This window comes from Somniosus microcephalus, chromosome 7, assembly GCF_052327205.1.
Source record: "Somniosus microcephalus isolate GS21.2 chromosome 7, FLI_Smic_1.0, whole genome shotgun sequence".
Classification (NCBI taxonomy): domain Eukaryota; kingdom Metazoa; phylum Chordata; class Chondrichthyes; order Squaliformes; family Somniosidae; genus Somniosus; species Somniosus microcephalus.
Window position 1 is genome coordinate 30,310,587 of NC_140993.1, and position 24,794 is coordinate 30,335,380.

At 49.1% G+C, this 24,794-nt stretch overlaps 1 protein-coding gene across 1 annotated transcript in view; it reads left to right on the forward strand.

Annotated features, from left to right (window-relative positions):
• piezo2b (piezo-type mechanosensitive ion channel component 2b) overlaps window positions 1-24,794 on the forward strand; it is an 852,062-nt gene that overhangs the window by 585,141 nt on the left and 242,127 nt on the right. The window contains exons 6-7 of the mRNA XM_085992353.1: window positions 22,281-22,491; window positions 22,717-22,930. Coding sequence (XP_085848479.1) covers window positions 22,281-22,491; window positions 22,717-22,930 — 425 coding nt within the window. The remainder of the gene's footprint in view (window positions 1-22,280; window positions 22,492-22,716; window positions 22,931-24,794) is intronic.

A 24,794-nucleotide genomic window follows, 5' to 3' on the forward strand; every position in this document is an offset into this window, starting at 1 on the left:
ATGAAGTTGAGTTGGCGCTGTTGGCGCGCGGACCAGGGTTCGGTTACTTTGGCCATGGCGAAAGTGAGCGGCTTGTGGTCCACGAATGCGGTGAACGGCCGGCCTTCCAGGAGGAAGCGGAAGTGCCGGATTGCCAGGAACAGGGCCAGGAGCTCTCTGTCGAACGTGCTGTAGGCCTGCTCGTTCTTGCGCAGCTGTCGGCTGAAAAATGCCAGTGGCTGCCACGCGCCTTTGACCCACTGCTGCTGGACAGCGCCGACGGCGTAATCCGAGGCGTCCGTGATGAGGGCGGTCTTGGCGCCCGGGATGGGGTGGGCCAGTAGTGTGGCGTTGGCCAAGGCGCTTTTGGTCTGGTGGAAGGCTGTCGCCATCTCGCTGGACCAGGTGAGTTGTTCTTTGCCCGTTTTGCCCCTGGTGGCTTCGTAGAGGGGGCGCATGAGTGAGGCGGCCTTGGGCACGAAACGGTGATAGAAATTGACCATCCCCAAAAATTCCTGCAGCACCTTGACCGAGGTGGGCTGGGGAAAGTCCGCCACCGCCTGCACCTTGGAAGGTAGGGGAATGGCTCCCCTTGGCGAGATTCTGTGGCCGAGAAAGTCAATTTGGGCTGCTCCGAACTGGCATTTGGCCGGGTTGATGATTAGCCCGTGTTGGCTGAGGCGCTGGAAAAGAGAGCGCAAATGTGCGATGTGCTCGGCCTTGCTGGTGCTGGCCACGAGGATATCGTCCAGATAGACGAACAGGAAACTCAGGTCCCGTAGGACGGAATCCATGAGCCGTTGGAAGGCCTGTGCTGCGTTCTTGAGCCCGAAGGGCATGCGCAGGAACTCGAACAGTCCGAAGGGGGTGATAACCGCCGTCTTCTGGACGTCTGCGTGGCGGACGGGGACCTGATGGTAGCCGCGAATCAGGTCGACCTTGGAAAAGACGGATTTTCCTGCTAGGTGTGTCGAGAAGTCTTGGATGTGCGGAATGGGGTATCTATCGGGCGTGGTGGCGTCGTTGAGCCGTCTGTAGTCGCCGCAGGGGCACCAGCCACCACCCGGCTTGGGCACAATGTGGAGGGGGGACGACCAGGGGCTGTTCGAGCGGCGGATGATGCCCAGTTTCTCCATTGTGGCGAATTCTTCCTTGGCCACCGCCATCTTGGCTGGGTCCAGGCGTCTGGCTCGGGCGAACACTGGTGGTCCTGTCGTGGCGATGTGGTGCTTGACACCATGCTTGGCTACCGCGGCTGAGGTGGTCGGTTGTGTGAGCCTCGGGAAATCTGCGAGTAGGCGGGCGTACTCGTCATCCGCCGGGGCAGAGCAGGACCCGACGAGGGCCGGGCTGTTGCTCTGCTGGCAGGCCAGTGAAGCGAAAGTTGCTGTGTTGATCAGGCACCTGTCGTGGACGTCGACCAGGAGTCCGTGGGCACAAAGAAAATCGGCGCCCAGCAAGGGATGTGCCACCGAGGCCGTTACGAAATCCCACGTAAATCGCTGGCCGTTGAAACAAACCTCGGCCCGTCGCTTTCCAAAAGTAGCGATGGCTGCGCCATTTGCCGCCACGAGGGGTGGGCTGCTGCAGCCTGCCTGGATGTCGAGCTGGGAGGCAGGAATTATGCTGCATTGGGCTCCGGTGTCGCAAAGGAATCTGCGCCCTGAAAGGGAGTCGGTTATGCACAGCAGTTTACCTGCGGTGCCGATGGCCATCGTGGCGGCGGGGGTGCGGTCGAGCGGGCCTAGACGGCAGCGCGGGGCTGGCGCGTTGGGCCGGGCGGCCATCTTGGTTTGATCAAAAGAGCAGGGTGCTCTGCAGCGTTGGGCCTTGTGGCCGAAACGCACGTGGTAGTAGCATAGTTCTGCGGCCTGGCGTGGCGGTGCACGCTCGGTGGTGTCGGGGAGCCTCGCGGCTGCACAGCCGAGTTGGGCGACGGCGAAGACTTTGTCTGCGGCGGCTGCCAGTTGTACGCAGTCCGTGATCGGGGACCCCGCGAGGGCAGTCTGTACCTGCTGAGGAAGCAGGCTGAGGAAAAGGGCCCGAAACAAGAAGCACTGCGGTTCAGAGCCCAGGAGCGCAAGCATCCGGCTCATCAACTGGGTCGGGGTAGAGTCGCCGAGGCCTGGTAGTGAAAGAAGCCTACGGGCCCTCTCCTCCCCGGACAGGCCGTAAGCCTGCAGCAAGCGGCCCTTAATGGTTGAGTACTTGCCGGTCTGTGGTGGGTTCCCCAGCAGGTCAAGAACTTCGGCGGTGGTGGAGCTTGCTAATGCTGAGACTACGTGGAGGTACCTTTCTTCATCGTCTTGAACCCTGCGAAGGGTGAATTGGGCCTCCGTGTGCGCGAACCAAGCTGTTGCTTGGTGTTCCCAGAAGATGGGGAGCTTCAAGGACACGGCGCCGGCTGACATCGGGCTGCTGCTGGTTGCCGTCGGGTCGTTGCTGGCCTCTGTAGGGCTACGTGAGTCGGGGGCTTCGGCCGCCGACATTCGGGGTCACCAATGTGGGAGACTACAGTCTCCCGCGTAAAGAAATAGGCAACACAGCGAGCTACAAGAAATAGGTCTTTACTCCAACTCTCACAATACAGTACTGAATTCGTAAAGCCCGCGAGCCTGTGATGACTCACGGATTGGTCACCTGCTGGAACCTGATTGGTTTTCCTTCTCTCAGCAGCAGGCAAGTCTGAACATGCCTTATTCCTCTCAGCTTGAAACTGTCTTGCGGGGGGAGGGGAATACAGCAGTTAAAAGGGGATTATACAGGTTTATCTACATACACACAGTGTTTCCCCAATGTGGCAACGCCACATAATCATGTGCAGAACTCTCAGGATTTTCTGATTTCCTGCTGCTGGTGGGCAAGGTTCCCTCTTGGCAGTGCAAGCTTGGAAAATGACTCCCCTAGTTTCTGAATCAAAAATCAGTGAAAAGAGACAAATTTTGTGTCCTTCTGAAACAATTCAAAGCACCCCAAATCTAACTAATTGTTACGTCTCTGGATTTGCCATCAATTGCCCATGAAAAATGTTCTACTGTGGCGGAGCCACTAAGGGACTCCAATCAATTGTATATAATTCCCTTTAATAATATGTTGGCTACAGCCTGAGTCTGTATCTTTGTTTTCACTGTTTACACGTACAGAGCGTGATCACTTTAATAGCACGGGTAAACGCGATGACGTCACGCCGTTCATCACGTGATCCCCCACCGGCGGGAAAAACGTGATGACGTCATGACATCAGCCACGGGACCGCCCAAGCAGTCCTCATGGAGCCTCCGAACTGACTAGACCTATATTCGATGTTCTCCTGTAGTTATCCGTTAAACTCTGTTAGTTTTCATTAAACCTCGTTTATTTGATCGCCTGAGTGGGCCTCAGTCTTTTGGATAGGAACTAAACATTCCTACATTGGTGACCCCGACTTTTGCGAACGGTTTTCGCAGAAGTTACTGAACATGGAATCGAAGGCCGTTGTTTTGAAGCTACCACAGTTCTGGGAGCAACAGCCAGCCGTGTGGTTCATCCAGGCTGAAGGCCAGTTCGCAATCAGGAGCATCGTTGTGGATCAGACGCGTTACTATCACGTGGTCTCCGCCCTCGACAGCACCACAGCCTTGTGGATCGTCAGCCTGCTTGGTAATCTACCAGAAGATCACAAGTATGATACGATAAAGGCACGGTTGTTACAGGTCTTCGGGCTCACGAAGTCAGAGCGCGCCCGCTGGCTGCTCAATATGCCCGGCCTCGGGGACTCCAAGCCGTCCGAGCTCATGAGCCAAATGCTCACGCTCCTGGGCTCCGAACTGGAATGCTTCCTCTTCAGGGAGCTATTCCTCAGCCAGCTACCGGAGCAAGTTCAGGCTGCCCTAGCCAGGTCGGAAGTCACCGACTGCGCAGAGCTGGCTGCCGATGCGGACAAGATCTTCGCGGTGACACAGCAGTACTGCGCTGCCACGAGGCACCCATCCCCCACAGACGCCGCTCCAGCCCCTCAACCTGCTTCTACCACACCCGTTTTAGCGCGAAAGCAAGATGCTGCCACCCTCCCTGCAGCTTTTCGCTCAAAAAAAAAAAACAGCAGCCACCCTGTCGAAAGAGGACCGGGTATAATGAGCGCCCCGCGGCTGCGATGGCAATCGGTAATTCGGGAAAACTCCTCTTCATCAACGACTCCCTATCTGGTCGACGTTTCCTCTCTGACACCGGGGCGCAGTGTAGCATCCTACCCGCGTCAAATCTTGATCGACAAGCCGGGGGGCACGGCCCCTCCCTCCAGGCGGCTAATGGCGGGGCCATTTGGACCTTCGGAAGCCGGCAGGTCCAGGTGTGCTTCGCCGGTCGAATAGTCCCTGGTCTTCGCCTCTCCACATTGTTCCGAAACCTGGCGGCGGATGGCGGCCTTGCGGCGACTACCGACGCCTGAACGTCGCCACTACTCCTGATCGGTACCAGATCCCTCATATTCAGGATTTCTCTGCACATTTGGCGGGAAATACCATTTTTTCAAAAGTCGACCTTGTCCGTGGCTACCACCAGGTCCCCATACACCCGCAAGACGTCCCGAAAACTGCAGTCATCACCCCATTCGGCCTGTTTGAATTTCTGCGGATGCCGTTTGGAATGAAGAATGCTGCACAGGCTTTCCGGTGCTTGATGGACTCCGTGCTTCGGGACCTCAAGTTTCTATTCGTCTACCTCGACGGCATCCTCATCGCCAGCCCTAATAAAGAGGAGCACATCTGCCATTTGCGCACCCTCTTTAGACGCCTCAGTCAACACGGCTTGATCATCAACCTGGCCAAGTGCCAGTTCGGCCTGCAGCAGATTGATTTTTTAGGCCATCGCATCACATCGGACGGCGCAATTCTCCTGCAAACAAAGGTGGAGGCAGTTACTTCGTTCCCGCGCCCGTAGACCATCAAGGCCCTGCAGGAGTTCCTTGGGATGGTAAATTTTTATCACCGGTTCGTCCCTAATGCAGCTCTGCTCATGCAGCCCCTGTACAAGGCCCTCGAGGACAAGTCCGGCAAGGATCCAATTAGCTGGACGGTCGACATGGACCAGGCGTTCGTCGACACAAAAGGCGCTTTAGCCAATGCAACCATGCTGGCACACCCGCTGCCAGGTGCCACCATCGCCCTTACCACCGACGCATCAGACTACGCCATCGGCGCAGTGCAGGAACAGTGGGTGCATGGGACGTGTCAACCGCTGGCGTTTTTCAGCCTTCAACTACGGCGAAACGAACGAAAGTACAGCACATTCGACCGGGAGTTGCTGGCCCTTTTTCTGGCCATCCGCCATTTCCAGTTCTTGCTAGAGGGACGTCCGTTCACGGCTTTTGTGGACCATAAGCCAATATCGTTCGCTATGGCCAAGACCGCGGAACCGTGGTCAGCTCGGCAACAACGTCAGTTGACGTTTATCTCAGAATTCACCACTGACATTCAGCATGTGTCCGGTAAGGACAACCTGGTGGCGGATTGCCTCTCCCGCGCGACCGTTCATGCAGTCCAGCTCGGCATCGACTATGCCCTCATGGCTGCGGATCAAGCCTCAGATCCGGAGGTCCAATCTCACAGAACCAACCCCTCTAGCCTCCAAGCGGCCGACGTCAAATTCCATGCCGCGGGCACTACGCTACTCTGCGACGTCTCCGTAGGAGATCCTCGCCCTATTGTCCCGGTCGCCTGGCGCCGAAAAGTTTTTGACGCCATACACGGGTTGTCGCATGAAGGCCTCGCAATGGTTGATGTCATCCAAATTCGTGTGGCGGGGCATGCACATGGATGTTCGCGACTGGGCCAACACCTGTGTGGTCTGCCAAAAGGCCAAGGTGCAGCGTCACGTCAAGGCTCCATTGGCCACTTTCGCCGTTCCGGAACATAGGTTTGATCATGTGCATGTGGACCTGGTGGGGCCACTTCCGCCTTCGCACGGGTTTACTCGTCTTCTTACAATAGTGGACTGCACCACTCCTCTGTCATCCACCACTTCCGCAGACGCCGCCAGGGCATTAATTTCCTCTTGGGTCACCCGCTTCGGGGTACCGGCGGACATCTCGTCCGATCGTGGGCCGCAGTTTTCTTCAGAGCTCTGGAACGCTGTGGCTCAGGGGCTCGGCATCAAGCTACATCGCACCACTGCCTACCATCCACAGGCGAACGGCCTGTGCGAATGATTCCACAGGTCGCTCAAAGCTGCACTGCGAGCCAGCCTTCAAGGTGCTGGCTGGGTGGACAGGCTTCCATGGGTCCTTTTGGGTCTTCGTACGGCACCTAAAGAAGATCTTCAATTGTCCTCGGTGGAGCTCGTATATGGCCAGCCGCTACGCATAACAGGGGATTTCCTTCCGACTCCAACAGAGCCATGGTCCATGTCCCAGCAGCTCATCAGCCACCAGGAGGCAGCCAGAAGTTTCGCTCCAGTGCCTATGTCGCATCACGGCTTGCAGAGCTCCCACGTCCCAGCTGAGCTGAAGAACGCCGACTATGTGTTTATCCGCCAGGACGCTCATCGGGACCCGCTCAAACCCCCTTACACTGGTCCTTTCCGTGTGATAGAGCCGGGAGACAAATCTTTTTCGGTCGATGTCGGAGGTAAACCGGACCAGATTTCGGTTCACCGGTTGAAGCCGGCTCACTTGGACCTTGACCGCCCAGTCGAGATTGCACAACCGCCGAAATGTGGCCGACCCCCACAGTCGCCGTGCCAGATCAAACGCAACCACCTGCCAGCTCGCCCGCCGTCCATCAGCTTCCACTTCAAGGCTACAGAAGTCGATATGACAGGCTTGTCAGGCCTCCTCGCCGTTTTACTTTTGCTAGTAAAGACAACACTGGGGGGGCGCATGTGGCGGAGCCACTAAGGGACTCCAATCAATTGTATATAATTCCCTTTAATAATATTTTGGCTACAGCCTGAGTCTGTATCTTTGTTTTCACCGTTTACATGTACAGAGCGCGATCACTTTAATAGCGCGGGTAAACGCGATGACGTCACGCCGTCCATCACGTGATCCCCACCGGCGGGAAAAACGTGATGACGTCATGACGTCAGCCACAGGACCGCCCAAGCAGTCCTCATGGAGCCTCCGAACTGACTAGACCTATATTCGATGTTCTCCTGTAGTTATCTGTTAAACTCTGTTAGTTTTCATTAAACCTCATTTATTTGATCGCCTGAGTGGACCTCAGTCTTTTGGATAGGAACTAGACATTCCTACACTACCACCATTCCAATGTTACTGCTTTAAAGTGCTTTATCTTTTAGAGCTCATGTCAGTCATCCAGACAAGATTCACATCTGTTTACAGAGGCGCATATATAGCATATAGCATATAGATATTATTAGGTGGTTTAAATGTCACATCTTGATTCCTTTATGATCGACTTAGTGCACTGTCACTCACTTCCTCGGCTGAAGCAGAGAGTTTCCGCTCGGAAAGCAACACATTACAGTATTTTGGAAAATATGAACCCAAACTAACTAGGATTAGGGCTCAGGTTTTTTTTATTAGTTCACTGGATGTGGGCGTCGCTGGCAAGGCCACCATTTATTGCCCACTCCAGTAAGTCCTGACTAAATCGGCCAATTCAGGAGTCTGTTGACTTATTATTTAACCCTAACTTGTACCGTGAGTTCAGTACTGGGCATGCTTGATGACATGAAATGTAGTAGCAATGCTGCGTACTGTCTGTGTGTGTATATAAATGGCATAGAGGCTTTAAACGTATATTGTGACTGAATTATTTTATATGATCTTCAGTTTATATCATTTACGCACTGACATTCAATATACTGCTAAGCGCAGATAGTAATCACTGTTTTAACTCTACCAACCTGGGTAGGGTCCAGTAACCACAAGACACTCAGCAATGTTACAGTATTACTATGTCCTGGTACACTTCTGCCATCCAGTGGACTCATTTAGTACATGTACTATGCACAAAATGAGTTTTCAAAGTCAGCATTTTACATTTTCTTCTTTAGAAATTAATACAGCAAATGATATTTCACTTTTATTCTTTTTACATATTTTTTCTTTCACAAAATTAACCCCTATATTTTTTTTTAGTTCTGCTGTGGAACTTTGCTCACTAGCAGGGCAGATTGGGAAACAGATTCTGTGTCTGAATCACAGCCCTCACATTGGCCCCTAATTTCCGATAGGAGGCTTCCTGCGTGCGGGTGCCTCCGATCGGAAAAAAAATCTGCGCACTTAACTGAGGGCTCCCGAGGTGCGGACACTTCCGTCCTGGGCCTCTCCACAGTCGAAATGCGCAGGGCCCGCGTATCCCAGGGGCGCATGCGGTTCGCAAGCGTCCCTGGGATCACGTGGGCCAGGCCAGCCAATAGGAGAAGGGAATCCCCCTTCATACTTTTGACAGATAGGCCCGTCAAAAGTATGAATGGGGATCACTGAAAAAAGACACTAAAACATTAAATAAATTTTTTAAAAATCATGTTTTTAAAATGAGTTAAAATTACATTAAATTAAATATTTTAAACACATTGGGGGAAAAATTGGATGAGTAGCGCCACCTGTTAGCACCTAAAGAGGCAGTCAGTGGCTGTAGCGCCACTGGCTGCGCCTCCCGCGATATTCAGCAGGGGTGCTAATGGTGGCGTTAGCCATTTGCGCTGCGCCGCCACCGATGACGTCATCGGTGTGCGCAGCGCCCCATTCCGCAGTTGCGCCATTCGCTACCCGCGCCCAGTTCACGGGGCCTTACTGTGCCGGCAATGGCGCAAGTTAAGGTGGAGGTGCGGGGCGGCCGCCTTTTTCGGCAGCCGCCTGCCAGCACCTCCGTCACCGGCCTCCTGACCCCGCCCCCCCCCCCCGCGGCATTGCCGGCTGTTTCCTGAGAGCCCGGCACTTCTCCTTGGTGCCGGGCTCGTTTGCCGGCACTTGCGAGCGGGGATTGCGCTGTTGCAGGCCCCTCCCCCTTAACAATGGGAGGAAGGCCTGCAGTACCGCAGCATGCCACACGCTGCGGCACGTTGTGCTGCGATATTCAGTTTCAGCGCCCTAAGAGGGACGCGGAGTGCCTCGAGCCTCGCCCCGTCTCCCTCTAGGGGCAATGGAACTGAATATCTGACGATCACTAAAGCCTCGAACGCTGCGCTAAATCCTGCGCTCGGGCGACTTTTGCGCCACTTTGGCGCCCCAACCCAATTTCTAGGCCATTCAATTTTTTGATAATAATTAAGGTTTTTTACGGGGCTAAAAATAAACTCACCTTTTTTAAAAGTATTTTTAAATTATATATCAGTGAAACTGGCATTTCCAATGTCCGATGCACACAGCTCGTACACACCCGTAGGCATCGGAAAATACGGGCCATTATTCCGGTCACTACTTGCCTTTGTGTAAGACCTTGGCTAGGCCTCATCTACAATACTGTGTCCAATTTTGGTCCCCTCACATGGTGGGTGATTTGGAGATCTTGGAAAAGGCTCAGAGGGCAGCCACTAGATTGATATGAAAGAATAAAGAAAGACTTGCATTTATATAGCGCCTTTCACGACCACTGGACGTCTCAAAGCGCTTTACAGCCAATGAAGTACTTTTTGGAATGTAGTCACTGTTGTGATGTAGGAAGCGCGGCAGCCAATTTGCGCACAGCAAGCTGCCGCAAACAGCAATGTGATAATGAGATAGGGAGGGGGCGAGGCCATGGAGGAATGATTTGAAAACAAGGATGAGAATTTTAAATCTGGGGTGTTGCAGCACCGGGAACTAATGTAGGTCAGCGAGCACAGGGGGTGATGGGAGACGGGGAGGCTTGGGAAGAAGTAAAGATGGGCCAGGAAACGTTGCGTGCCCATGTGTATGGGGTGGGTATGCTAGCTTAGAGGCCTTTACTTACCACATAAGGCTTAAAGACCTGTGCCTTTTTACTCTAGAAAAATGTAGACTTCAAGGAGATTTGATTGAGTTCTTTTAAATCATGTAGGGAGTAAACTGTGTCCATGTGGATATACTATTTTAATTAGTTAGCTTAGAGAGAACCAGGGGACATGTGTATACATTACTTAAGCATAGAAGGAGAATAGATGTCAGCAGGTTAGTTTTTCCTGCAGAGGCTCATCAATGTTTGTAACAAGTTGCTGGGTTGTGCAGTGAGTGTGGATGCACTGCAGGCATTCAAAAGGGAGCTAGATAAGCTCCCAACTGTGGCAGTGCACTGCAGCAACTCGCCAAGGCTTCTTCGGTAGCACCTCCCAAACCCGCGACCTCTACCACCTAGAAGGACCAGGGCAGCAGGCGCAATGGGAACACCACCACCTCCAAATCCCCTTCCAAGTCACACACCATCCTGACTTGGAAATATAATCACGAATCCTTCATTGTCGCTGGGTCAAAATCCTGGAACCCCCCTTCCTAACAGCACTGTGGGAGTACCATCACCACACGGGCTGCAGCGGTTCAAGAAGGTAGCTCACCACCACCTTCTCAAGGGAAATTTGGGTTGGGCAATAAATGCTGGCCTTGCCTTCGACGTCCAAATCCCACGAATGAATTTTTTTTAAAGGCTATGGGGGAAAAATTCAGTATCGCCCCGTTTGGGGCGCCATTAGCGGCCGTGCGCAAAGTTTAGCGCCTGGCACTACTTATCGCCTCCGACGGCAAACTTGGCTTTTATCGCCCCTGGAGGTGATTGGAGCGCTAAATCAGGCGTTTCACATCTGTCTTAAGGCGCAAAGGCCGATGAGCGAGGCGCTACCTCAGAGCGCTGGCGAAGCTCATGTGATGTCAGTCAGCAATGGAACACAGACACACTGGCGCCGACCAGTTCTTAAAGGGGAGTTCTGACGAAAGGTCATCGACCTGAAACGTTAACTGTTTCTCTCTTCACAGATGCTGCTTGACTTGCTGAGTTTCTCCAGCATTTTCTTGTTTTTATCTTAAAGGGGAGGGTTGATTTTGCACTCCATCCACATCCTGCTCATTGCAGCCTTGAATCTCGGCCTGGAGAGACCTGTACATCAAATCTGCTGGAAAGAATAATGGAGAGACCCAGGGAAAGAGCTCAGAGTGCAGCCCCCACAGTCTTTTCTAAATAGATACAAGGAAGGGCAAATCAAAATGATCCTGCAAAGTGCTGCTCAGTACCCAAAACTCCTTCACACAGTGTTGAATCTCTCCAGAAGGCTCTCTCTCTCTCTCTCTCTCTCAGAATGCGTGGTGCAAAAATGTCACCAACAAAAAAAGGCAGGAAGCGGTCGCTTTTAAATAGCGCTCCCCCAGTCCCTTCCTGACTGCAAAACGCTCCCCTCAACCTGTCATTGTTAGCGGCAGGCGATAAGGCAGGGGGCGCCACTCAATATCCGGTCCGGGGCGCTACCGGGGCGTTGCGCACTCGACTGACGTCACGATCTGCCGGCGCAGGAGATCGTGGCGGTAGTGTTTAGCGCCGCCGCAAAATGTCTGGTTAATTTCGCGAGCGCCACAAACATCGCCGCACCCGGGCGCTAGTTGCTTTGCGCCCCATTAGCGCCCTCTTAAGGCGCTAACGGGAGGCACAAACAACTGAATTTTTCCCCCTATAACAGGTAAGAGGGGTATTAGTCTCTTGGAACTCGGTTTGATCGTCTGAGGGTGCAGAGAGGAATTTCCCAGGCTAGATTTTTTCCCGAATTGGCCTGTGGTTTTATTCTCTTTTATTCTGCCTCTCCCAGGTGATTACTTGGCTGCTTGTGGGTGTAGAGCATTGGGGATCATGAGGTTCAGCAGCAGCATGATTTTATGGGACAGGCTCGATGGAGTAGCAGGTCCGTCATTTTCCAATGTTCATATGTCACTTTCCTTTTTCCTCCCAAATCAAGCCGGCACAATTCTTCCACCCCTGCTTTATGCTGCAATCTCCTTCCACATTCTCCTCAGTTAATAGCAGCACTCTCCTTCAAACCACCACCAGCCCACCTCCCCCCGACCCACACAATTAATTTTTTCCTTCCCTCCTCTCAGTTCCTACAGGCACATCCTTCAGAGTGCAGCTGCCATCTTCTTCCCTCCCACCACACTCAAATGCTGTTCCTAGCTTCCCTCACCCACCCCACTTCATTCCCCAAAAGTGCTGCTGCTGATTTCGACCCACCCCGCAAATCACTGCTCTCAGTTTCTTCCCACTCGCTCACTCCCTCCCTCCTCTAAAATTGCCACCCCTGTCTTCTCCCTTCTCCCTCCCCCCCCCCCCACCCCCTCCCAGTGCTGCTCCCAGTTACTACCCTCTTACCCCTAACTGCTGGTCCAATTTCTCTCCACTCTTGTTTCCCAAAGCGCACCCCTGCCACCCCCCCCACCCCCCCGCCCCCACCAGTGTTCTTACCTGTTGCTGCTGCTACTGTAAGTTATTGTCACCACTGCACACTGCAGGTGAAAATTCGCAATCTTGTGAGAATTCTACCCATCAATCACTTAATAGTACCAGGAAGTAGAATTCCAGAGTGGTGCTTAGGGAAGGGATCTGGTCTGTGCCAATTTTTTGCCCATGCATGCAGACGCACGGACAGTGCCGCGAAAACACCGAGGCCTGGAGCTTCCGTTCGGTTGAGCTGGGTTTTTTTCGGCGCAATTCACCCAAAATTTGGTGAAACTAGCGCAAAGGGTCGCAGAATTTTAAGCGCAAATTGCGCTTGGCACAGATCATGTTTCCACCATCATTTGCGCTGGTTTAAAAACGATCGCGCTAGAAGCTGGCCCCGCCCACAAAGCTGGCCATGGCCCCAGATCAAATTTATCACCATTGGGAGTTCCTGCTCGTTTGCAGGCCTTCGAGGCGGCTCTAAAAATTAAGCCGGTTCTTTTGGGCACAAGGACACTAATAGGCATGTTTTAAAAGCTTTTGAATATAATTTTAATTTACTAGGAAACTGTGACTACTGTACCTCAATATATTGAGCGAATGGTTCTGTTTATCTTTTTAAAAGTCATTTTTAGTTATTTAAAATCGGGTTGCTCACAGGTGGTGGACTAGACACTCTCATTAAAAATGCTTATATTTTGTGATAAACCCATTTTCAGCTGTATTAATCAAACTGCAACAAGTTACCACTCTTAAGTATATCAAGGAATATTTTTTAAAGCAAAATTTTCAAAAGAAAATTACGTTTTAAAACGTTGCCTGATCGCGCTGGTTCATGGCAGATTTTGCGTTCGGTGATATGCACATGAGTTTGAGCAGAAACTTGAGGGGAAAAAAACCACTTCTCAAAACTAGCTCAATTTTGGGCGCAATCTGCGCCCGGATTGCCGATTGCACCCAAAGTGGAAACTCTCTCCCTTACTGTCTGTGTCAAACATTTGAGACTTTGTGGCCGCGATTTTATCGGCACTGAGAGGGTGGGTTTGGAGGTGGGTCAAGGGTCAAAATCGTTTTGATTGACGCCGGGTTTCGATCCCGCCATCAACTCACCTCCAAACAATTTTCCCAAGTGTCGAGTCCCCAATTTGCGCATGGACTCGACACCTAGCGGTGGGAAGAGGATTAAAGCCACTTACCTGCCTGTTAACAGGTACTTGATAGTAGTTAACAGGCTCTTTTTCAATTTTGCCACTTCTTCCTCGGGGTTCCCAACGTCCGGACACCACGCCAGGTAAGTGTGACGTGTTGTGAGTCTGCTGTAGTGTTTCTGCATTGATGACAGCTGCAGAAGTGGTGTGAAGGATCCAATGGTGCACTGGTGAGTTTCAGAGGTAAGGAAATGTTGGGAAAATCATTTTTAATGCCTTTAGGCTTTTCTGTAGGTAAAAAGTTTTGAAATCGATGTCTAGTCCCACCTCACTGGGAGAACCCCTCTCACCAGTGACAGATCGCTTCTGTCACCTCACCTGCAGCTGCCATCTGTTCCAGCCTATGGAGGGAGTCACTGGAGAGTCTGGGTGCAAGAGCTCACCTTTGTACAGTGATTGTCAGTGTTTGCAGCACCTCAATGCTGTCAGACACTGAGAAATAAGCTGTCGAAGAAAAATTGTGCGTGGTCCCTTTAAGAAAACCGGCAGATGACATGTCATCAAATGACATCATCTGACAAGCTTCCTCTTAATTGGCCGGCAAGCCCGCAGGGCGGGCTTAACAAGGTCAATCAACGTAAAATCACATCCGTGGGCCAGATCTAGTTGGGAGCGGGACTGGAAGCCGGAAACCACCTGACCCGCTCCCAACCCGCATCTATTTACATAATCGCAGCCTAAGTATCTCAAAGCACCGTTGAGCTGACGAGAAAGAAAGCAAAGGAGCTGCCTAACTTTTCTGTCTTGTTCAGTGTGTTAAAAGAATCTGAGATCCTGGAATTATACAGTGGGATACTAACATAGAGATGGTAGCATATATGAGGAAGAGGGGAATAGAGGGATACGGGGGCAAGGTGGGAAGATGTCATTAGAGTGGGAGGAGGCTCATGTGGATTATAAACTCCAGCAAAGACCAGTTGGGCTGTTTCTTTGCTGTGGATTTTATTTATGGTTATTCATTCTTTTGAAATCTCTCTGTTATTTTGGTAGAAGCTTAAACCCACTTAATTTAAATGGATTAATGCCAGAGCTAGAATATTGAAGAGAGGCATTTCAAACCAATGTGTTAAATATTCTGGTGTCCCACCCTGTAACTTCAGGGCTGAGTCTTTACTTGGAGCTTATAAATCTTCTCCAGGCAGCTTTTGCAAACAGTTATAAACATTAAAATTGTTTGTAAAACATAACACTGTGTGTCACTAATATGAATGATTGTGAAAATATCTGTTGCAAATCTGCGGCTTCAGTGTACTGTTAATAATGTTTCCTCATTTAAGCAATGCTGCTAGGTATTTCCGACTAACCATATGACAATTGTAACAAAGATTGCAGAATCAACAACAACTTGTATTTATATAGCACCTTTAATGTAGTAAAACGTCCCAAGGTGCTTCACAGGAGAATTATAAGACAAAAAAATTTGACACCGAGCCACATAAGGAGAAATCAGGGCAGGTGACCAAAAGCTTGGTCAAAGAGGTAGGTTTTAAGGAGCGTGTTAAAGGAGGAAAGAGAGGTAGCGAGGCGGAGAAGTTTAGGCAGGGAATTCCAGAGCTTAGGGCAACAGGCAACAGAAGGCACGGCCACCAATGGTTGAGCGATTATAATCAGGGATGCTCAAGAGGGCAGAATTAGAGGAGCGCAGATATCTCGGGGGGTTGTGGGGCTGGAGGAGATTACAGAGATAGGGAGGGGCGAGGCTATGGAGGGATTTGAAGACAAGGATGAGAATTTTGAAATTGAGGCGCTGCTTAACCAGGAGCCAATGTAGGTCAGCGAGCACAGGGGTGAAGGGTGAACGGGACTTGGTGCGAGTTAGGACACGGGCAGCAGAGTTTTGGATGACCTCAAGTTTACATAGGGTGGAATGTGGGGCCAGGAGTGTGTTGGAATAGTCAAGTCTAGAGGTAACAAAGGCATGGATGAGGTTTTATCAAAGGTTTCATTCTGTTTTTACTAAATAATGTTTATGTATGCTTTCCAAGTATGCACTGGTAAATATATAATTTAAGACAGTTTTACTTAATTTAGGGAGGGGAGAGTAGAAAGAACCTTGCGCGTCATTCACTGTTGATGTAATTTACTGAATCAAAAGACCTGATGAGCAACTTTCCCTTATGGTGTGAAAAAAAAACTTGCATTTATATAACCCCTTTTACATCCTCAGGATGTTGCATAGTGCTTCACAATCAATTCATTACTTTTGAAGCATAGGCACCTTTGTTTTGAAGGCAAATGCCAAAGCAAGGTCGCACAAGCAGCAATGTGGTAAATGGCCAAATAATCTGTATGGTGATGTTGCCTGAGGGATCAATGTTGGCCAGACCTCTGGAAGAACTCATCTGCTCTTCTCCGAATAGTTCTATGGATCTTTGATATCCATCTGAACAGGTAGACAGAGCCTCAGTTTAACATCTCATCCAACAATGCAGCAACCCTGCAGTACTGCACCTATAATCTAGATTCTGTGCTCAAATCCTTGAAAGGGAACAGGCACAACCTACTAACTCAGAAGTGAGAGTGCTCCCACTGAACCATGGTCACACTCAGGTAGTAAGCAATTGAAAAGTACTGTCGGCTACCCGCACCCATGGAACCAGACCCAGAAGAGTCACCGGCCTAGAAATTCAGTTAAGGCCCGCCAGCAGGCTAACGCCCAAAAGTTAGCGCTGCGCGCGGAGCCACTTGCGCCCGCCGGAAATTCAGTTTCAGCGCCCCAACTCGAAGGCGGCCGCTATTCAAGGGTTTCGGCGCCCCTGCTTGGGGCGCTGAAACTGAATATCGGCGCGCTAGGTGCCGCAGCGCCACCCGCTGCGGAGCGGCAGGCTGCGGTACTGCAGGCCTCCTCCTTCTCTTAAGGGGGAGGTGCCTGCAACAGCGAGATCGCCGCTGGATTGTGCCGGCAAATGAGCCCGGCACCACGGAGAAGTGCCGGGCTCGCGGAAAGCAGCCAGCAATGCCGCGGGGGGGGTGGGTGGAGGAGGCCGGGGAAGGAGTTGCGGGCAGGCAGCCGCCGAAAAAGTGGCCGGCCGCACCTCCACCTTAAAGCGCCCCAGTAGTGCAGCAGTACGGCCCCGTTTTTCCAGCGCTGTTTGCGGCCGCTGCAGAAGAGGCGGCCGCAACTGAATATGGGGTTTGGGGCGGAACCGGGGCACTGCGCACACCGATGACGTCATCGGTGTCGGCGCAGCGCTACCGGCTACCGCTGCCATTACCGCAGCGCTGAATATCAGCGCACCCTCTTACACTGGCGCAGAAACCCTATTTGGGCGGTAACTGGGCGCAAAGCCCACTGAATTTCTAGGCCACCATCTTTAGAACAAAAAGAATAAAAAGGGCCAAAAGGGGATGCAAAAATTGAAAAATTGGGAAGAAAGACCACCGAAAAGTAGGGTAATTTGATGTAGATGTGGACGTGGGCAGCTGTGGAGTTGTCATGGGAACAAATGCAAAGACCGTGCAAATGCAGCTCAAGACGCATTGGAAATCTTACAGGTGCAAATAATAATCCAGACAAAATTGTACCTCATGAGCTGGACTCTGAGGCCTGGGATATAAGAATGTTCTGAATATTTCATTATGTTGATTAATAGCAACATGAATTACAAATTGTTTATAGCAGTTTGTTTAATTGGAGTTACATTACTTTTTGATCATAAGTTTTTTTTATCCTACAAGAAGGGGTTCGTGCAAACACGTATCGAAGGAATTTCTTCAGGGGTTCTCCTGATCGGCCCCTGTAAGTTCGGCGGGAGCCATGATTACACAGGGTATCCGGGGTTTCCGCCGGTCTTTCTCCAAAAGTTACGCCAACCGGTCTGGAGAAACCCCACAGGAACTTCCTGCCATAAATGTTTAATTTATACAGAGGATTGATGCGAATTTAATACCCTCCCCCGCCCAAAACACAATACGGTTGTTCTACATTTTTGCCATTTTTATTTTACAGCTGCGTTATGGGTCCAATAATTTCAGAAATACCATATTGTTCATTAGGAACATATTAAAATACGTCCATCCATATTTCAATAGAATTTCCCATGATAATTTCCATGTATATAAATGTAAATTGAGTGGGTTTCAGCCAAAATCCATGCTAATGTGAAGTTGATCACTTCAGCTGGATAAGCCCGAAAAGCGTAGCTTAATTGGCAATGGTTACAGGTGTTTTTTGGTGGAAGAGAGGTTAGAAATGAGCTCCGATTTATTACAACAAGAAAAGAATGAATATTGATTGTGATTTCACCTAAGTTGGTTTCTTGATATATATTTCTGAATCAAGACCAGCTTCCAATGAGATGCACTCTGGCATCTTTGAGGCTATTTTTGTGCAGTATAAGGGGAGGGGTATAATAAGTTACAGTGGTCCTGCCGCTAGTGAACCAGGTGGCAGTATTGTAAGAACACTGGGATCAATACCCTGACAAGAATATTCATCAAGGGCACCAGACAAATCCTTAACCATTTCAACTTAACTCTTCAAGGAACCGTCTGGGGCTTACCACCCAGACTATGTCTAAATTTATCTCTCTTTGCATCGCCACTTTGAATTATATTAGCATTTACACTACCGGCCTCCTGTCAGGATCCACACAAGCTACAGAGTGAAGGAATTAACCCTTTTTTGCCAGTTATTAAAGTACTAATTATGAATATGAACAATTGTCCAATAACTTCAGAATCATAGTTAGCAGCACTTAAACATTTGAGAATACAAATAATCAGTAGATAGGATTAATTGAGGAAATAACTAATAGGTTCAATTCAATTCAATTCAATTTTATTTGCCATATGTACTAGTACAATGGAATGCTTACTCCCCGTGGGGACACGTCAGCTATTCTTATAGCGCCGTGTTCAGAAAGTCAATTCTTTGGCATCCAGTGGCAGTGGGAGCACGATGTCCCTCAGCCGCTCCGTCCTCCTCGTCACCGCGACCTCCTCCTCACTGTTGCCGGCTCGGCTCCACGTGTGGTGGCCTGCTTCTTCCGCTCACCCTCTGGCCACCATTCCAGGCTCCCCTCCTCCCAGTCGGACTGCGAGTCGTCGTGGCTGCTGCTGTGTCCCGATGCGCTGTGCTGCCTCCGCCCGACTCGCCGAACACATCCTCCGGTCGCCGCGGCCTCCACCTCACCATCGCCGGCTCCACGGTCTGACGGCCCGGGCCTGCTTCTCCCGCTTTCGGTCTGGCCTCTGGCCGCCATGCTCGGCTCCCCTCCTCCCAGTCGGAATGCTTCCCCACTGAGGAGCAGGCAGCCGACGTGCTCTAGCGGGTCGACGTGGCTGCTGCTGCGTCCCGACGCGCTGCGCTGCCTCCGCCCAACTCGCCGAACACCTCGTTCCGGTTGCGGGAGCGAGCGGTGAGAGCAGGCCGCCCAAAGCAGGGAGAGCGTGCTAGCGCCGGACCGTCTCGGTCGCCATCTTGACTCAATATGGTTACCAAAGCAGTTCAGTTACGTCACATAACTCAGCATTAACTGCTTGCTGATTATAAATTTACAGTTAAGATCGGTGTCTGAGATTGAGATTGATATTGATTGGTGAGATTAATTTAGGACTAGGCTCTTTGGATAGCTGGCAAGTTAACAGCACTAGAGAGCCAGTCTATTGATTACATTTTATATGCATGCAGTTAATAATATTTCCAGAAGTTATGTGACCTCGTCCTTATGAGAAATGTTTGGAAATTCAAGCACATTTAGTGCAATCAATCCATTGCTAAGCCAGATCACTGTATTTTATGATTAATGGCATAACCTGGTACAATTGATTCATTTATACAATTGCTTCAAATGATAATTGAACTTTTAAAATGTATTAGATATATAAAAACTGCATTGCATGCTTAATAAAATATTGCCATTCAATTACTTTGGCTGTACTGTGGAGTTGTTCATGGTAAATCAGAAGATAGGTTGTTTTATAAGGATAGGGGCGTTTTACCATGCAGCACACAATGCATTACACTTCCAGTAAGGTGGAGCTATGTGTAGCTGACATGTCCCTTTAAGACCATAAGGCCTAAGTGCAGTCTGAGGCCAATTACAACAGCAACAGGAGGATGAAACAAGGGAGAGGTCAAAGAGGACCTAGAGCAAATTTGAAGAGAAGACTTTTGAGGGTATTTTTAAAAGCAGGAAGGGAAGCAGCAAGGCTGAGGGAATTGGGCAGGGCGATCCAGGGGGTTGAGTGAGTGGACACTAATGGGGGTGTGGGGAACAAGGAGAATCTCAGTTGTTGAGGAGCAAACAGCAGCAGGAGATCACTGAGGTAGGATAGAGTGAGGCATGGAGGGATTTGAAATGAATATGAGAATCTTGAAGTCAACTTGCTGGTGCACAGGGAGCCAGTGGAGCTTAGAGAGGACAGGAACCATGGGAGCACTGGAAACTTGTGCAGGTAAGGGATGCAAGCTGCAGTATTTTGAATGGAGTTGAAGCTAGAGGAGGTGTGACACACAAAGGAGAGGGTTTGAGAAATCCAACTTCAAGTAAAGGCTAATCCCTCTTAAACTCATCCTGAGGTCAAATTAGATGTAGTTATTTCCGTGCAGTTTCTAAGCTCAGAAAAAAACCAGGAGGCAACGACTCACTTCCGTTATCTTTCTTACAATTAAAAAAAATTGTTTTGCACCTTTAAGAAATTGTGACATTCTACAGTGTGACGGATGCACGCACTTTAAAGACTCTTACATACATAGACGTATGACGGCATTTGAATAAAATACATCTGAATTATCTATTGGATTGTTGTTGCATTATTAGTGGGCAGCACCATATAGTTAGGTTGTTTTAAAAGTGTTGTCCTGATACTGATGAATCTTGACCTCCTTTGTATAACTAATACTGTTGTGAATGTGAGTTCAGGGGTCAGTCTTCATTCCCTGGCCAATGCTGGCTCAGTTTCACCTGATTGCCTTAACAGTCCTTAACAAGTAATTTTTTTTTTTTTAGTTTCCACTGACACATTTTAAACACAGGAGCAAGACTCCGAGTTAACAGTAAACATAGAAATAAAGCCCAGCCTATCTGTTTATTCATCTCTACTTTTTTACAAAAAATTTAACACATTGGAATTTGCTCCAAGCTGCGTGCACTCCACTACCATAACTTCAGCGGGAAGCCATGGAAACCCTGTTCGTGTGCGTAAGCGGAGTTTCCACCGCACTTCCAGCAAAGTTACTGCGGTGAACGGGAGCAACTCTGAGGAAATTCCCAACCAAAGGAAAATATGGGGCCTAGTGACAGAAATCTTTGGAGACTGTTTAGTGACTGTTTATCAAACAATCCCTGTTTAGTAAACAATAATTTTCTCTACTGAAGTTTGCTTAAAAAAAATCACAAGTATCATTTGATTTGGGTTATGTCAGGTTTCTTTCACAGTTTTAAGCACTCTACTGTGTTATAAATTGCTAATATTGTGCAGTAACGACAAAAAAAACCCAAAAGGCGAGTGGATGGGTTCCTTTATAAAGCTTTTTTTTCTACTTTTCTTCCCTACTCCTCTGAAGACACTCATTTTTGGCTAGGGAATGATTACATGGACAACCCTGGCTAGGGAATGGTTACATGGACAACCCTGGCTAGGGAATGGTTACATGGACAACCCTGGCTAGGGAATGATTACATGGACAACCCTGGCTAGGGAATGGTTACATGGACAACCTTGGCTAGGGAATAGTTACATGGACAACCTTGACTAGGGAATGGTTACATGGACAACCCTGGCTAGGGAATGGTTACATGGAGAACCTTGGCTAGGGAATGATTACATGGACAACCCTGGCTAGGGAATGGTTACATGGACAACCTGGCTAGGGAATGGTTACATGGACAACCTTGGCTAGGGAATGGTTACATGGACAACCCTGGCTAGGGAATGGTTACATGGACAACCTTGGCTAGGGAATGGTTACATGGACAACCTTGGCTAGGGAATGGTTACATGGACAACCCTGGCTAGGGAATGGTTACATGGACAACCCTGGCTAGGGAATGGTTACATGGACAACCCTGGCTAGGGAATGGTTACATGGACAACCCTGGCTAGGGAATTGTTACATGGACAACCTTGGCTAGGGAATGGTTACATGGACAACCTTGGCTAGGGAATGGTTACATGGACAACCCTGGCTAGGGAATGGTTACATGGACAACCTTGGCTAGGGAATGGTTACATGGACAACCCTGTCTAGGGAATAGTTACATGGACAACCTTGGCGAGGGAATAGTTACATGGACAACCTTGGCGAGGGAATGGTTACATGGACAACCTTGGCTAGGGAATGGTTACATGGACAACCCTGGCTAGGGAATGGTTACATGGACAACCTTGGCTAGGGAATGGTTATATGGACAACCAGCAACTTCTAGTACCTCACCCAAGTGGCCATTCTCAATGTATAAGCCATGACAGTGAGTGTCAACAAGCTATTCAACAGTGCAGAATATCAGAGCTGAGCCTGATCCTGACCTCACCCAGCATTCACACACTGCCAGAGGGGCATTGGATAGCAACCAGGAGTTGGAACACTGGCTGATTTTTATTTTCTGTAAAATCGAAGTCAATTTTGGCAGCTGCCATAGCTCAGATCAACTAAGTCAGAACAAATCCGGGATCAAATTCCAGACCTTCCTGCTTGGCATGGGTCAGTTCCGTACTAGTTAGCACATTTACAATATTGAGTCATGCGGTGATTTTAAACTGTGGTTAGAGTCCAGTGAATTGATAAAATTAGGAATGAGTGCAGTCGATTAAAATGACTTTTCTTTTTTAACAGGATGATGAAGAAAAGCTTGAACTAGATGATGCATTAATTTATGAGGAAGATTTTGAGGTAGCAGATGTAGTTGAAGAGATGGAAGAAGAGGGAACTAAACAAAACATTCTTCGCAGGATCGCAACATACGCATCGCGAGTAAAAGAATTTATTGGCAATATTATAACAACCACTGGAAAAGTAGTTGTTACCATTTTACTTGGTTTAACAGGTTTGTACTGTTATAATTATAATGCATTAAATCTTTGTGCCCTTCATAAACAATTAATTTCCTTTTCCCCCAAACTCTCATGCTCAGCTGCACGCATGCAACGGATGTCCATTGTTAGATGTAGGCAGATATAGATTTAAGAAACTGTCATCATTCACTCTCAGTACTTCCCTCTACTCTGAAGACTTTAATAACTTAATGCTTTATTTTTTTTTCTTTCTGCAGGTATAATGCTACCATCTCTGACCTCAGGAGTATACTTCTTTGTATTTTTGGGGTTGTGTACATGGTGGTCCTGCGGTAAACAGTTTGATCCGCTGATATTCAGCTGCTTGTGTGTATTAATGGCCATATTCAGTGCAGGACACCTGATTGGACTCTATCTTTACCAGTTGCAGTTCTTGCAGGAGCTCGTTCCACCTGGTGACTTCTATGCAAGGTAAACCGCAACAGCTCTTTGCTATAGGCAACGTTAATGTAATTGTTTCTTAATGCATTGATATATACACACGCAATATTGATCTTATGTAACATTTTAAAACGTGGGGAAACTTCTAGAGACCTTTCTCCGGGACAAAATTAATTTTGGGTTAATAAATGACAGCCAACACGAATTTGTTAAAGGCAAATCGAGCCTGACAAAAGTTCTTCAGTGAAATAATGGGGAGGCTTAAACAAGTTAGTGCGATTGATGTTGCGCATATGGTCTTTCAAGAGGTGTTTGACAAAGTGCCACATAATAGACTGGTTAGCAAAATTGAAAATTTAAAAGGCAGTTATAGCGTGGATGCAAAATTGACTAAGAAACAGACGGCAGAGAGTGGTGGTGAAAGATTGTTTTTCAGACTAGAGGGAAGTATACAGTGGTCTCCCCCAGGGGTTGGTATTCATAGAATCATAGAATCATAGAAAGTTACAGCATGGACAGAGGCCATTTCGGCCCATCGTGTCCGCGCCGGCCAACAAAGAGCTATCCAGCCTAATCCCACTTCCCAGCTCTTGGTCCGTAGCTCTGCAGGTTAGAGCATCCCAAGTGCACGTCCAAGTACTTTTTAAATGTGGTTAGGGTTCCTGCCTCTACCACCCTTTCAGGCAGTGAGTTCCAGACCCCCACAACTCTCTGGGTGAAGAAAATTCCCCTTAAATCCCTTCTAAACCTTCCCCCGATTACTTTAAATCTGTGCCCCCTGGTTTTTGACCCCTCTGCTAAGGGAAATAGGTCCTTTCTATCCACTTTATCTAGGCCCCCCATAATTTTATACACCTCAATAAGGTCTCCCCTCAGCCTCCTCTGTTCCAAAGAAAACAGACCCAGCCTATCCAGTCTTTCTTCATAGCTAAGATTCTCTACTCCCAGCAACATCCTTGTAAATCTCCTCTGTACCCTCTCTAGTGCAATCACATCTTTCCTGTAATGTGGTGACCAGAACTGCACGCAGTACTCTAGCTGAGGCCTAACTAGTGTTTTATATAGTTGAAGCATAACCCCCCTGCTCTTGTATTCTATGCCACGGCTAATAAAGGCAAGCATTCCGTATGCCTTCTTAGCCACCTTATCTATTTGGCCTGCTACCTTCAGGGATCTGTGGACATGCACTCCAAGGTCCCTTTGTTCCTCTACACTACTCAGTGTCCTACCATTTAATGTGTATTCCCTTCCCTTGTTAGCCATCCCCAAAGGCATCACCTCACATTTCTCCGGATTGAATTCCATTTGCCACTGTTCTGCCCACCTGACCAATTTATTGATCTCTTCCTGCAGTCTACAGCTTCCTTCTTCAGTATCAACCACACAGCCGATTTTAGTATCATCTGCAAACTTCTTAATCATACCCCCTATATTCAAGTCTAGATCATTGATATATACCACAAAAAGCAAGGGACCTAGTACTGAGCCCTGTGGAACCCCACTGGAAACAGCCTTCCAGTCATAAAAATACCCATCAACCATTACCCTCTGCTTCCTGTCTCCGAGCCAGTTTTGAATCCAACTTGACAGTTTGCCCTGGATCCCATGGGCTTTTAACTTCGTGACCAGTCTGCCATGTGGAACCTTATCAAAAGCCTTGCTAAAGTCCACATATACTACATCAAATGCACTACCCTCATCTACCCTCCTTGTTACCTCCTCAAAAAATTCAATCAAGTTTGTCAGACACGACCTTCCCTTAACAAATCGTGCTGACTATCCTTGATTAATCCGTGTCTTTCTAAATGAAGATTTATCCTGTCCTTCAGAATTCTTTCCAATAATTTTCCCACCACCGAGGTTAGGCTGACTGGCCTGTAATTACTCGGTCTAT